Source organism: Haliotis cracherodii, unplaced genomic scaffold (assembly GCF_022045235.1).
Source record: "Haliotis cracherodii isolate W230 unplaced genomic scaffold, xgHalCrac1.p SCAF_5, whole genome shotgun sequence".
NCBI lineage: Eukaryota > Metazoa > Mollusca > Gastropoda > Lepetellida > Haliotidae > Haliotis > Haliotis cracherodii.
In genome coordinates, this window is record NW_027266308.1 from 22999490 (window position 1) to 23015877 (window position 16388).

General features: G+C 42.7%; 1 protein-coding gene across 2 annotated transcripts in view; it reads right to left on the reverse strand.

The window, feature by feature from the left end:
* Nucleotides 1-16388, reverse strand: part of LOC139443019 (glutamate receptor-like) — a 55754-nt gene that overhangs the window by 5614 nt on the left and 33752 nt on the right. Inside the window, exons 7-12 of one of the 2 annotated variants that reach the window (XM_071223942.1) lie at nucleotides 13256-13450; nucleotides 12524-12618; nucleotides 9408-9495; nucleotides 7713-8025; nucleotides 5954-6174; nucleotides 739-1004 (exon numbers count right to left, since the gene is read on the reverse strand). In XM_071223942.1, the coding sequence (XP_071080043.1) occupies nucleotides 739-1004; nucleotides 5954-6174; nucleotides 7713-8025; nucleotides 9408-9495; nucleotides 12524-12618; nucleotides 13256-13450 (1178 nt within the window). Of the gene's footprint in view, nucleotides 1-738; nucleotides 1005-5944; nucleotides 6175-7712; nucleotides 8026-9407; nucleotides 9496-12523; nucleotides 12619-13255; nucleotides 13451-16388 lie in introns of both variants that reach the window. The other variant, XM_071223941.1, reaches the window with a different exon arrangement.

The window sequence follows — 16388 nt, forward strand, 5'->3', positions numbered from 1 at the left end:
AAGACTCGTATGTAACATAATGTATCAAATACGATGTATTTATAGCAAACCAACTTTAACCATATCTTATTTAGATTATAACCGACGAGCTTCCAGGAATAACGGATTCTCCGTCCCGAGTAAATGAATGTTGTTAATGGTGTTGACGAGGGACAGATATTCCGAAATTCCGAGTTTCAAGTAGGTTATTCTGTATATGACTCTAAGACATTTTAAGAAGAAAATGAAGAGAAAACGCATAAAATGTCAACCCTACAGAGAAAGGTCACTGAAGGCATCCTATCATTCAGATAGCACTACGACGCACTATGACGTCATATAGTTTCAACTGACCAGTCAACATTGAGAATCGCTAAACTGCACATGTGCAATACGGAAAGTTATGACACACGATAGTTATACCCTTATGAGCAATATTCAACTATTGCGTCTTCACTCAGAGTGAGTGAGTGAGTTTGGCTTAACGCCGCTTTTAACAGTATTCCAGTTAAATCACGGCGTGTCAGCTTAATGTGGGAGGAAAGCCCGAAGTGATGCAGGTCTCAGACGTTTACCACTTCAATGAAACCCACGAGCACGGGTATGGTGCTGACAAACCTAGAAACATATTCGGGGTGAACCGGGATTCGAACCCACCATCATAGGTTTCTGGCGTGCCCAAGGGACGCAGCTCTGACCAACGAATGGACAACTCGCGCCTCTGGCCCTTAAGATATATGTTATGACATCGGTACTTACTCCTCCGAGAAGATGCTCACATATGCGGAGTTGTTGGGAAGTGCTATAGCGTATTGAAGGGGGAAAAAGTTCTCCTTGATCATCTGTAGGTCGCAGGACTCCGCCATCCACCTCTCCATCATCGACCTGTCGGCGATGAAGCCGTACGAGCCTTCCTTCACTTTATTATAATGGTCAAGCGGGTTGAGACTCAGAACGGAGGGGTCTGTGGCGTTGAACCGTTTGATCCCCTCCCAGGCCATTCTGAATTCAGCTTTGTTGGTTTTCTGGAACCACAAGGGTACACTGATGATGTCTATAAGGAACCTCCACGACAGAGAAAATATTAACAAGTACGCAGCGTATCATTTTACGTCTCAATGATAATAAAAATAAAAATACACAAATAAAAACAACAACAATATCTGTCAGATATGTGTCCATAGCCGTCATAATTTTCAGTGAACCATTTATATAATCTTCACCGATAGTTTGCCTTATGTACAATGGAAACCGTCTCGTCGGATAACCGAGATTGGTTATTATGTGTTTGACATTTACACAACGTACGTGTCCTCCTGTCAGTGGGGTGTCGTTATGAGCAGCATCGTGCGTTATTTACACCGAATGTATATCTGTCAATCAAAGTGTATTTATCTGTCAGTAATGAGCGTTGTTCAAAATACGTGTCTTTCTGTTAGTGAGGGTGTCTTTATCAGCAGCATCGTGCGTTATTTAGACCGAGTGTATATCTGTCAATCAAAGTGTATTTATCTGTCAGTAATGAGCGTTGTTCAAAATACGTGTCTTTCTGTTAGTGAGGGTGTCTTTATCAGCAGCATCGTGCGTTATTTACACCGAGTGTATATCTGTCAATCAAAGCGTATTTATCTGTCAGTAATGAGCGTTGTTCAAAATACGTGTCTTTCTGTTAGTGAGGGTGTCTTTATCAGCAGCATCGTGCGTTATTTAGACCGAGTGTATATCTGTCAATCAAAGTGTATTTATCTGTCAGTAATGAGCTTTGTTCAAAATACGTGTCTTTCTGTTAGTGGGGGTGTCTTTATCAGCAGCATCGTGCGTTATTTACACCGAGTGAATATCTGTCAATCAAAGTGTATTTATCTGTCAGTAATGAGCGTTGTTCAAAATACGTGTTTTTCTGTTTGTGAGAGTGTCTTTATCAGCAGTACCGAGCGTTATTTTCACATCGTGCATAACTGTCAATAAATGCATCTTTATCTGTCAATAATGAAGTGTTGTTTAGACGGAGTATATGTCTGTCAATGAAAGTAAAAACATTAACGTACAGCGAGGTGCATGGAGAAATTATGACGCTTTGCATAGTGATACACGTGTCGCAATTTGATGATAATTGTATGTAACACTTTGGACACAATAGTACTAAAATGTGTGACCAGCCATAAGATAAAGGACATTATGAGTGAAAAATTACATTTTAACTTAATAACAATTGATAGGCTTCGTTTCATATTTATTACAGAGACACGTGGCACCAAACAGTTGGTCTCATTTTCTGCAAAGTCCCATTTTCAGACTTATGACCGTTTATGTAATTTTTATTAACTGTAGTTTTTAGATATAATGTCTGATTAATTAAAAGTAGATATGTATGCTGAAATGCTTTGAAATGATGTTTCTATTACATTACGAACTAACGAGTTAAAAAAAAACGATTTTTTTTAAAGTCCACACACATGGCGATGTTTACGGAAGTAAATTGACGTTAATCGTCTTTCTTTGTGACGTCACAGCACAATTGTATCCTAGCACTCATAAGGTTCTTTTTTCCTGGTTGGTCATATATATATATCAACACACTGGCTGCACATTAACACATTTTGACACACTTGTTGCAAAACATATTCATCATAAAAAATTGGCTCCCACAGGCTTGGGTGAGATCAAGCGATATCTACATTGTAAATATCGCTGCAATGAAATTGCATAACAATGCTTTGCAGACTATTGTGATGTCATTGGTTATCATGACGTCACAATCAAATGACATCACTAATTGATCTGCTACTGAAGGTGTTAGCAGTACTTTTCACACTCAAGACACTACTTATTACTGTCTACAAACTGAAAAAATTGGAAGAATGGTGTTGGATGAATAAAATCTCACCCAAGTGTCTTTTGACATCAAATATATAACACGAGTTGATATAAGTGGAAAAAACTCCGAGCCTTATATCAACACACTGGGTGCACATTACCACATTAGACATACCTGTTGCAATATATATTTATACCACAACATTTCACATGTTCATTTAATAGCTACAATTTATTGTGCACATCAACTTAACCATATATCAACACGTTGGTGAGAACATTTTGATACATTTGTCAGAAAACACATTAACACATAAGTTGTAAAACATACTCACCGCCGTAATATACACAGATTTTAACACATAATAACACATCAGATATAGCATAAACCCCCGGGCAAAAATAAAAATACACCTAGTTTTGTTGGTGGCTAAAATTGAAACCAAACCAACGTCTCATCTCTATACGTCTTTGCAAAATCGAACTGGTTATTCGAAGGTCATTTATCTGAGTATCAAAGTTTTGTTTTCGTCCTTACGTTTGCATTGTTCCGGAGACTGTTGTCAGCCTCGTAACGTTTTGATAACATTTGTATTTGTTTGGTCAAATCCTATTTTGAAGGGTATAATTTCTTTTGCCCGGCAGTTTTCTTTTAAAACAAGCAGTTTGTAGCACATGTTACTGCTTTGGCTGTAACATGAAACGCAGCGATGACAAAGCACTATGTGAACAGAAACATAGACACAATGTTTAGACAATGTTCAGACACAATGTTTAGACACAATGCACTACCACTGGCTGCTCAGGTCTCTGTGGCTCCTATGATTTGATAACTCGTACACACGTAGTCAGTTCTGCCTGTACACTGGTTCTCTATACACGTTCCTTCCCAACACCAGGATCTGAGCTTATTTGGGGAAACGTGGACACATCCAGAGATCGCCCCAACATTTCAATGGGAACTTTGAAGGCATTTGCATTAATGTGAATGGTATATTTCTGACGGGATATTGTTGAATGTATTAATGTGTGATATACCTTGTTACACATTGTTTTGAATAAAAGCGGCAAGTCCCGTATCAATAATCATAAGAAATTTCTATATAAATATGATTATTAATGTGAATAAAAGCGACGTTTTCATGGTCATAAGAAACCTCCACCAAACGCAGTCCATGGTACGATTCTGATTATATTATTACCCCGATGGCACCTGTCACAAACACTTGCAAAGACAGGTCAACTGATCATCAGATTATGGGAACGTATTGACGTAATCAAGAGATGAAATGCAGTTTAAAATATAAGAAATAAATAAAAAAAAGAATAACAAGGACACCAATTGTGGCCCCCTTTTTGCTGATCTGTTCCTTTAAACATATGAATCGGAATGTCAGCTTGGATTGGCAAAATCATAACAAGATAAATTTAGTTTGGCTAACAAATTTTACTTTAGCTTCGGGTATATCGATGATCTGATATCGTTCAATAATTGTCAAATTACCTCCCACTGATTTACCCCTCTGCACTAGAAATACAAGAAACCAGTGAAACAGCCTCATCTGCTTCATATCTGGAGCCATGTTCAAGACACTAAAACAAATGGTCACAAACAACACAAGTGTGAAAAATACTTTAAGGAAGAGACTAGCTATTATTGTGCACTGGTTTCCCACCTTGGGTATACCTTTCATGAACTACCATTATCGGACGCCACAGGTATAACGTTTTGTTTCAAATTGGTTGTTATGGAAACCTACTAAAATTTGATGAGACAGACAGTTCCATGAAATATTCATGACTGAATCGAAACAGATGAACTATTTAAATGTTAACGACGTAATGAATTACGATGGTGTTGAGGTTCATCTGTGATTGGAATTTTCTTCAGTTGTATCACCATAAATGGACTTCTCACATCTAGGGAATTGAACGGGGCTGACGAACGAACAGCCAACCAGAATAGTTGAATACAGAAGACGACCATATGTCTCGATAACGGGTGTGTGTTTTATACAATGGATGCATAAATTTGGAAATATTTAATATCCGAACAAAATGACATTTTGTTTATGTAAGAAGTGTAAGTGAAGAGGATCAATGAAGAATTGGAAACTAGGAGATTAAGTCGAAGATATATCAATATAATTTTTTAATAACTTCAGGGAAGGTGTTGTAAATCACCAACCCGTGTACACATAACAGATTATTTTGTAGAAATGTAGTAGGACGGATATTTCAGAAAGGGCATGAGTGCGTGAGTGCTTGGGTGAGTGCGTGAGTGGATGGATGGGTGGGTGAGTGGGTTTGTGAGAGGGTGAGTGAGTGAGTGGGTGGGTGAGTGAGTGGGTAGTTGGGTAGGAGTGGGGGTGAGTGAGTGTGTTGGTGTGTGGATGAGCGAGTGGGTGGGTGAGTTGAGGAGTAAGAATGTGGGTGTGTGACTGAGTGAGTGAGTGCTTGGGTGAGTGCAAGGGTGGATGGATGGGTGGGGGGATGGGTTTGTGAGAGGGTGAGTGAGTGGATGGGTGGGTGGGAGGGGGTTGAGTGCGTGGGTGTGTGGATAGGTGAGCGAGTGTGTTGGTGTGTGAGTGAGCGAGTTGATGAGTAAGAGTGTGGGTGTGTGAATGAGTGAGTGGGTGAGATGGTGAGTGAGTGAGTGTGTGGGTGAGTGAGTGAGTGGGTGGGTGGGTGAGTGGATGTGTTACGATGTGTATGTGTTGGCGCATGATTTATTAATCATGTGTTGTTAATCGAACCTGATTGCATAGGCCTCACTAGCGGTTTCTTGCCCTCTAATGTAAGTTTATGAGAATGTGTAGGAATTAACAAAACGTGTGTGACTAGTGCAGGCAGGCTGTGTGCTTCAGGAGAAGAGAATGCACGACTTTGCTTGACGTATTATCGCAGTTATCAGTACTTACAAAGATCCATTTTAAAGAGGGTTTGTGATAAGAGAGATTGTGTATGAATTTAAAGAAGAATCCATGACTATTGCGAAATCAGAATCATTACAGTTTCAAGAGACTGACGAACAACGACCAGACAAACTAGACACAGCAGAAGGAATCTTCTACACTAGGACACTACCAGTTACTTGGACACAGAGATACTGAGCAAAGAGTTGGTAGAGATTGGCTCTCTGACCAACCTGGGGTACCTCAAACATCGTCTCCCAGTAGGTGCCGCCTCCCGCGGTGCCCCAGATGTAGTCGGTCTGCTCAACCAATTCGCTGATGGTGTCAAACGGCAGTTTGTCCTTGTTGACGGTGAGAAAGGCGATAAGGTTGCCGCTGTAGGTGGCGGCCATGACGATGGAGAATAACCACCAGCAACTGACCACTGTCCGTCCGGCCTGAGAGTCCGGCAGGTGCTCGCCTCCTGGAAAGGGAAAATTGGTCACTTAGACGATGATCCCGGCACACTTGTGGTTATCACTGAACTGATGCTAAATCTTGCGCGAAAAGGACGAAATCGAATAAGAAGAATGAGTTAGTGAGTGAGTTTGGTTTATCGCCGCTTTGAACAGTATTCCAGTTACGACGAGTCAGCTTATTGAGTGAGGAAGCCGAACGTCTGTGACGTTTATTACTTTGAGGAAACCCACGAGCACAGATATGGTGCTGGCAACCCTAGAACACAATCATAGGTTCCTGGCGTGCCCAAGGGACGCAAATCTGCACAGCAAACTGCGACGCCTTAGACGACTGGGCCATCCGTGCCTCTGTATGAATAAAAAATAACCTAATTTAACACGAGGATTACAAGAGATTGTTTTCCTGCTTGACTTTATGCAACCTCAATGCCAGTGATGAACCAGTCTCGATTATATGCCGTAACTGATTAGACTGGGTGAATGAGGTGGAAATTATATGAATGGATCACTGAATATCCCTGATGACACCAAGTGTTCGCGAAAAGGGTAAGCATGTTAGTGCCCTACCGGTAGATAAAATCACTGAACACGCCGGTACATCTGCTTATATAGAAGCTTTTATGTGTTTTGAAACAAATTTAAAGATATAGAGAATACACGTGCCATAGATTAGTGATCAGTGGAATGGTATATATAAACTGCAGGGCAAGAGCTTAGTGAGTGTGTATGGTTTTACACCGCTCTCAGCAATATTCCAGCAATATCATGGCGGGGGACATCAGAAATGGGCCTCAAACATTGTACCCATGTCGGGAATCGAACGCGGGTCTTCGGCGTGACGAGCGAATGCTTTAACCACTAGGCTACCCTACCGTCCCTGCAGGGCAAGAGAAAGTATACATTTGAAAACTGGATTTGACCAAAAATTACAAACGTCATCAAAACGTTACTATGATGAACTGTAAACTTAAGGTCCAAACAACAACGTTAATACCCGTGTAACATACATCACCATCGAATATCATTTCGTTCTTGTTTCATTTGAGCCACCATCAAACATGGGTGTGTACAGTTTATGCCCAGCAGTTTATATTAGTCAATTGTGAAATCAGTCATTGACAAATGATTAAAACTGTGACCTCTAGTCTTTCATTGGAATGACTATATTTTCTAGCCAGGTGCCCAAGATTTTATTATGGCTGTTGCAGTTCTTAACGTTACTAGTTTTCACCGAGGACGGGGCCCGCGAAGATCCGGTGTAGAATAGGTCTTCAGCAACCCATGCATAAAAGGTGACTATGCTTGTCGTAAGAGGCGACTAAGGGGATCGGGTGGTCAGGTTCGCTGATCTGTTTGATGTACATGTATGTCATCGATCCCAATTGCGTGGATTGATGCTCATGATAGCAATCACTGGATTGTCTGTCCAGACTCGATTATTTACAGACCGCCGTCATTTCGCTGGAATATTGCTGAGTACGACGTTAAACAACAAACAAACAAATCACCGAGTAAGGTACAATCACTATACCGGAGAACTTACCCTGTGTAAGCAACGCTCCGTACATATACCAGAACGCATCCCCGAACATGGACTTTTCCTTTTTCTTGCCCTCATAGTACGGGTTCCAGCGCTCTACTAGAAAGTAGAACGTCGTGACCCCCAAGAGTGATATGAAGATGCACATGAGGACCTGCCACTTGAAGGGGTCAATTAACGTTCGCCACTTAGTCCTGTTCGGATCCGGCTTTTTGATGAGAACGGTAGTGTACTCGTAATAATAGGGGAAAATAAAGTCCACCACTTTTTCCCTGTCTGGTTCGATGGATATTGGTGCCACGACCATATCTACCTCCTGCAATACAGAACAATGATCAACACATGGCAAATGTTCAGCGGTACCTATGCTGCTCTTCATCTACCGAAAGTCACTTCTTGAAGCTAACTTTATGCATATAACAGTGTAATTCATCCGATACTTCTTCGGAATTTTGTCCTCATCATTTCGTTCTTCTCCTATCCTATTTCCCTCCCAATCTCCCTTCCCTCAATTCCAGTCTTCCTATCCTCCCTTCGTTCCAGTCTCCCTCCCCCTCTTCCAGTCTTCATACCCCCTTCCAGTCTTCCAATCCTCCCTTCGTTCCAGTCTCCCTTACCCTCTTCCAGTCTTCATACCCCCTTCCAGTCATTATACCCCCTTCCAGTCTTCCAATCCTCCCTTCGTTCCAGTCTCCCTTCCCCTCTTCCAGTCTTCATACCCTCTTCCAGTCTTCCAATCCTCGCTTAGTTCCAGTCTCCCTTCCCCTCTTCCAGTCTTCATACCCCCTTCCATTCTCACCCTCCCTTCGTTCCAGTCTCCCTCCCCCACTTCCAGTCTTCATACCCTCTTCCAGTCTTCCAATCATCCATTCCCAGTCCCTTAGGTCTTCAGCAACCCATGGTTGTCATAAAAGGCAACTATGCTTGTCGTCAGGGGCGACTAACGGGGTCGGGTGGTCAGTTTCGCTGAAATGGTTGATGCATCTCATCGTATCCAAATTACGTAGATCGATGCTCATGATATCACTCACTAGATTGTCTGGTCCAGACTCGATTATTTACAGACCGCCGTCATACAGCTGGAATATTGCTGAGTGCGGCGTTTAACAACAAACAAACTGTCTTCCTATCCCCCCTCCCACTCTTCCGACCCACCCTCTCAGTCGTCTAATCCTCAAACTAATTCTCAGTCTTCCAATACTCCCTCGCACTCTTCCAATCCTCTCTCCCACTCTTCCTACCCACCCTCTCAGTAGTCTAATCCTCAAACCCAGTCTTCCAATACTCCCTCGCACTCTTCCAATCCTCTCTCCCACTCCTCCTACCCACCCTCTCAGTAGTCTAATCCTCAAACCCAGTCTTCCAATACTCCCTCGCACTCTTCCAATCCTCTCTCCCACTCTTCCTACCCACCCTCTCAGTAGTCTAATCCTCAAACCCAGTCTTCCAATACTCCCTCGCACTCTTCCAATCCTCTCTCCCACTCTTCCTACCCACCCTTCCTCCAAGTCTTCCTTCCCTTCCTCCCAGCCTTGCTACCCACCCTTCATTTCTTCATATCCTTCTTTTCATTTTTCCTGACCTACTCTACCCTACCCGACCCTACCCTACCCTACCCGACCCTACCCTACCCTACTCGTTCCCTCATAAGCTCCCAACCCTCTCCCCCCTCTTCATCTCTGAACTCCCTCCACCCACCTCTCGGGCCAACTGTCCAATAAGTCCGTTGAAGCTTCCATTTACGAGCGCTCCCCACGCCTTGTCCTTCGGCATTGTGAGGTTGTAACTGTCAAAACACAGGGGCAAGTCAGCTTCACATGATCATTTAAAAGAACCCTGGTTTATGTTAAGGTATCCATTACATGACATGAGACACTTAAGTAAACGCAATTTTCAATTAAGTACTAAAGGGTCGTTTTCTGTCAACCTTGCATCCAATTTCAAGATTAGTTCTATAAAATATTTTATTGCCTTTACTTGATATATATGTCGTCCTGAACATTGAGCATTAGAAATGTCTACTAGAGCTTAGCAGAGGACAGATAAATTACTTGTCATCATTAACATTCCATCAAGTGATGACATATCAGCATCTCCTAGGAGGACAAATACACGTTCGTGAAATTAAAAAAAAAATACACGTCCCCGTGTCCATATTCTGGTAAAATTTCCAAATGCCAAATTATTAAACTGGTGTCGACAAGAATACTTATTTTCAGGTCACATACATCCGGGGATTCTACTCGGTACACATCTGGGCCCACTTGCACAAAGCGATCTTAGCGCTAAGATGATTGTAACTCCCATACTTTAACATAGGCTTAAGATAATCTTAGCGCTAAGATCGCTTTGAGCAATGGGCCCGGATGTGTACCGATTCAGAGGCTTTGATCAGCGTTGTGGAGGTCATTCACAATTTCCCGTTCATTATTGAATACTACACAGCACCAACGTCTCCAGGGAAGGGTATTTACGTCTCCAGTGAAGGGTATTTACGTCTCCAGGGAAGGGTATTTACGTCTCCAGGGAAGGGTATTTACGTCTCCAGGGAAGGGTATTTACATCTCCAGGGAAGGGTATTTACATCTCCAGTGAAGGGTATTTACGTCTCCAGTGAAGGGTATTTACGTCTCCAGTGAAGGGTATTTACGTCTCCAGTGAAGGGTATTTATGTCTCCAGGGAAGGGTATTTACGTCTCCAGGGAAGGGTATTTACGTCTCCAGTGAAGGGTATTTACGTCTCCAGTGAAGGGTATTTACATCTCCAGGGAAGGGTATTTACATCTCCAGTGAAGGGTATTTACGTCTCCAGTGAAGGGTATTTACGTCTCCAGTGAAGGGTATTTACGTCTCCAGTGAAGGGTATTTACATCTCCAGTGAAGGGTATTTACATCTCCAGTGAAGGTATTTACATCTCCAGGGAAGGGTATTTACGTCTCCAGGGAAGGGTATTTACGTCTCCAGGGAAGGGTATTTACATCTCCAGTGAAGGGTATTTACGTCTCCAGTGAAGGGTATTTACATCTCCAGGGAAGGGTATTTACGTCTCCAGTGAAGGGTATTTACGTCTCCAGGGAAGGGTATTTACGTCTCCAGGGAAGGGAATTAACGTCTCCAGGGAAGGGTATTTACGTCTCCAGGGAAGGGTATTTACGTCTCCAGGGAAGGGTATTAACGTCTCCAGGGAAGGGTATTTACGTCTCCAGTGAAGGGTATTTACGTCTCCAGTGAAGGGTATTTACGTCTCCAGTGAAGGGTATTTACGTCCTCTGGGAAGGGTATTTACGTCTCCAGGGAAGGGTATTTACGTCTCCAGGGAAGGGTATTAACGTCTCCAGTGAAGGGTATTTACGTCTCCAGAGAAGGGTATTTACGTCTCCAGGGAAGCGTATTAACGTCTCCAGTGAAGGGTATTTGTGTCTCCAGGGAATGGTATTTACGTCTCCAGGGAAGGGTATTTATCATATAATGGGTAGGTTTCTCGGCAGGATAAAGCCAACGGATAAAAACGATATCCGTTGGGGTCATATGCGGATAGAGATGCAAATATCAAAGGTCAATTAGGGACTACTTTCACTGTTTATAAACAAACATGGCGTCGCCCTTGTCATTCGGCGATCGAGTCAGAATTAACCATCGGGAATCTGGATAAACTACAGGGATAATTGCTATCATTATCAAAAGAACAATCTAATATACTGAAAATCTGTGTCTAACTCTGACGTAGCTAAGGCATTTTATAAGTTTTGGCAACTTTGGAGATATAAATTTCGAAACAATTTGGCGAGGGCACGAGGCCTAGCCAAGCGGGATCAGTAGCCATATCTGTGCTTGTAGACCTTTGCGCCTTGAAACCTCCTCCACAAATTAAAATAGTTGGATTTGGCGGAAAAATATGTTTGAATTGTTACCTTGTTTCGTTTTGTCGCTGTGTGTACATCTGACTACACTTCTTATCGTTAGGACAGACCGACTGTCAACGTCTGACCGTTGCCGTGACGTCTCATAGACTAGGGTTAGAGTAGCTTCCCTTTGACAAAGGGCAGTTACTCTAACGGACAGACCGATGGATTGCCGCGAAAGGCAATTAAAAAGAATTGTTGTTTTGCGTATATGTTGCTTCGCCACTGTATAAGAAACAGATTTCAGTTGGAACTATATTGGCTACTGTCACTGTCCGACTGACACATCATTTACCCTGTGACGTAATAAATATTAATGCGCGCATTCCAGGAAAACTCGCAATGTTTCGGTAATGCTTGTGAGAGAGGTAAAGCGATTTTGAAGCAGAGAATTAAAGAATGACATTATATGATAAAGAGGTTATCACGCTTGTGTGTTTGGGGATGGTAAACATCCTGTATTAGGAATAAACACTATGTATTTAGCTCGCCAAGGCTCGCTAAATACAATGTTTATTCCTAATGCAGGATATTTACCATTCCCAAATACACTCGCGTGATAACCTCTATTTACGTCTCCAGGGAAGGGTATTTACGTCTCCAGGGAAGGGTATTTACGTCTCCAGTGAAGGGTATTGACGTCTCCAGTGAAGGGTATTTACGTCTCCAGGGAAGGGTATTTACGTCTCCAGGGAAGGCTATTTACTTGACTTGGCGGGCGTACAATCATCTCGCCTGAGTGATTGAGTATGGTTTTACGCCGCTTTTAGCAATATCCAACAATAGCACGGCGGGGGACGTCAGAAGCATATTGTACTTATGGCTTGTCATATTGTACTCATGTGGGGAATCGAACCTGGGTTTTCGGTGTGACAAGCGAACGCTGTAACCACTGGACTACCCCACCTTACCTGAAGTTGAGAGACGAGGCTAACTCCTTCAACAGGTCCATACAGAAACCTTCAAACTTCTCGGTTGTGTTTGTCTCCATCACAAACGGTTCCCACTAGAACATACAAGGAATGGTTTCAGTATTGCCCATTTACTTTACTCAGTGGAAATCAACTTTATTTCAAAGGTTTTTTTTATTATACATCCACTTCATCACAGTGAGCACTTACCCCATCAAAGTAAACACTCAAAAAATCAAAGTTGACACTTACATTATCATGGTGAACACCTATTTTCTCATAGTGAACACCCATTCCATCATAGTGAATGCTCACAGGATCACAGTGAACAGGCAACCGTCACAGTGAACACGCACTTCATCACAGTGAACACTCACTCCATCACAGTGAACACTCACAGCAACACAGTGAACACTCATTCCATCATTGTGAACACTCACTCCATCACAGTGAACACTCACTCCATCACAGTGAACACTCACAGCAACACAGTGAACACTCATTCCATCATTGTGAACACTCACTCCATCACAGTGAACACTCACTCCATCACAGTGAACACTCACTCCATCACAGTGAACACTCATTCCATAATTGTGAACAGTCACTCCATCACAGTGAACACTCACTCCATCACACTGAACACTCATTCCTTCATAGGGGGCACCTGCCACCTAGACGTTATCACACAACACATTTAAGGACACATTCAACATGCTAGTCAACACTCACCACGTTCGTTGAAATATTGAACAACCTATTGTTGAAGCCAAAGTTGGTGTTTGGAAAGATTTCCACGTCGCTGTAGATGTTGAGATGACCGGTCCGATTAACGTAGCCAACGGAGCTGAGGCGCCTGACGCCTCCTGACTTCCACAGTAACGTTGAGACGTCGCTCCGCCAGCAATGTGCCTGGGATTCCAGCAACTGCAACAGGCAAAACAACAATATACACATTGCCCCTTTCACAACGTTATACCCAAGAGCGTCATCAGTGACGGGAGAAAGGTGAGTGAGTTTGGTTTAACGCCGCTTTGAACATTATTCCAGTTATATCACGGTGCATTAGCTTAATGTGGGAGTATTTCCCACCAGCACAGGTATGGTGCTGACAAACCTAGAAACATAATCGGGACGAACGTGGATTCGAACCCACAATCATAGGTTTCTGGCGTGCCAAAGGGACGCAACACTGCACAACGAATCGCGCCTTAGACGACTGTAGGCGAGGGCGAAGAGCTCATGAGCCGTAATACCCCATGTATATATACTACCGACAAAAAAAATACGGGAATGAATGTAGCTTTCGACGAGGTGTATATTTACAATACCGTGGCGTTGCATCTGTTGGTGACGTAGCGGCGACCGGTATGCCAGGGCAACAATTCTTGACCATGGTCGGAATGCGGGGGCTAGTGTCATATTGTGGGGTGATATCACAACTGATATATTGTGAATGGAAAGTTGACTGCCCAGCGACATGTTGACATTCACAATAATTATCGGCAGAAATTTCCAACAGAAGACGACAATACCAGACCACATCGTGCACAGGTTGTCACCGATATATCTCCGACGAGAAAGCATACGGACATTGGATTGGCCCGCTAAACCCTAGACATGATCCCAAATAGAGCATCGGTGGATGTACACGGGCGGAGAGTGTAGTCACAGACCCAGCACCAGCCAACGTGGCCCAGCTCTTCAGACGAAATGGCGAGCAATACCAAAGACAACCGTACGCAAACAACAGTATGCCAACAGTGAGTGAGTTGGGTGTGACGCCGCTTTTAACAGTATTCATGTTATATCACGGCGTGTCAGCTTAACGTGAGAGGAAAGCCCGAACTGATGCAGGTCTCAGACGTTTACCACTTCGGTGAAACCCACGAGCTCGGGTATGGTGCTGACAAACCTAGAAACATGATCGAGGCGAACCGGGATTCGAACCCACAAGCATAGGTTTCTGGTGTGCCCAAGGGACGCAACTCTGTACAGCGAATCGCGACGCCTTAGACGACTGGGCCACCCGTGCCCCCCAGTACACCAACAAGGTGTCGTGAATGTACCGCCCACTATGGTGGAAAAACCAGATATTGATCTACACACCCGACATTAATTTTATAAACATTCATCGTCATTACACATTCACTATCATTTCATCATATTTTTGGTCGGTGGTATATATATATATATTATCCCCCTGTGATATTTGATATGTACGCTTGTATACCACTACTCTATAATAAATGAATGTCGTTATTGAGGCACCTGTGCCATTGCTACATAACCTCACCAATTATTCATCTCTGGCATTTACGCACCAATAACCATCGGTTTCCAGCCTCTAAACAACCTATGCCAGGCCAAGGCTGAAGTGGCGTGAGTCTCCTGAGACAATGAATGCCGCTACAGGCAGTCGTTTTTCTCATCTCGAAACGGAGCCTCTACACGTGAAAGATTGATCTCAGCGCATCAGTGAACGCAGGTAATCAAACGTGTACATCGAAGGTAGTATATTGTCCAGAAGATTCTGATATCATACCTCGATGATTTGTCTAATTTGATCAGGAACAGTTTAATTTAGCAGATATGTCTTTATGTAAATAACCTGTTTATTGCCGTTTGTGTACCCCTTTCACGATTGTAGCTTATCTAATTAAATATCCTTCAATTTAAGATCTTGCTATTTAACGATTTTATTATTCTAGAAAAAAAGGTATTTTGTAATGTAAATGTAACGTCAAGTGTGTATAAATGCATACATGTTCTAACAAAACAAGACGTAGAAGACGTAGAAATGATCATTGATTTATGATCATTTGTCTAAAAAAAATCACTGTTTTTTTGTTGTAATTAAATATCGGAATGAATGCGAAAATCGATACTATGACCAGTGGTATATGTTCTAATGAGACGCTACACCCACGAGTTGATGGACTGCTACTTTGAGGAAATGATTACCATTGGAATACGTCAGGAGTTAATGGGTACCACACGGAGTAACAGTATTTCAAAGAGAACAGTAAATATATATGACGGTCATTCAGACATTGTTTTGTATTTCAATCGATTCTGAATATAATACTACAGTAACTTGTGATTTTCTTTTCAGGTATATTAACATAATGATTCGGGATGACTAAGGATGTTTTGTGTACACGTGACAAGAAATAAACAGCTCCTGGTTAAAATAACTCTGACGCAACCCGATAAGCCAGGAAATCATACACAGATATAATAGCTAAGTGTTTTTCACAAGCGATCGAAGAACCCCCACTTGCACTGCATGAACTTTGTGTATGGCAGAGATAGCTCATCAGTGTGTACCTAAACGCCGAGGACGGACAGCCAGCCAAGCTGCATCATTTCTTAACGAATGGATTTGTTTACGCTTATAGCATAATGTTTCAAAGAATATATGGAAGTACAAATGGAACTGGAATTGTGCCATTATTGCCGTGTATCATATACGTGATATTTCACGAGATTACGTGTATTGTTTACCAAAGCATGTACATTATGCGCAAGTTTAATTTTTTTTATTCCAAATAAGGATATCAACAGTATGACTTTTCGAGTTGACCGCCTCCGTGGTCTAGTAGTAGAGCGTCCACCCCGAGAGCGGAAAGGTCCTGGGTTCGATCCCCGGCCGGGTCATGATACCAAAAGACGTTAAAAAATTGTACCCTGACTTAAAAGGGCTAAAACAAGGACTGGTCGACTCGGAGTCAATATACTGTGTCTTAGTTGGGTATGTATGTTAAACTGCGGCATGGTATCTCAGTGGGCTAGCACTATAAATCGGCATAAGTCCGGACTAGTACAAGCAGCCACACACCCAAACACACGTGCATACACGTAG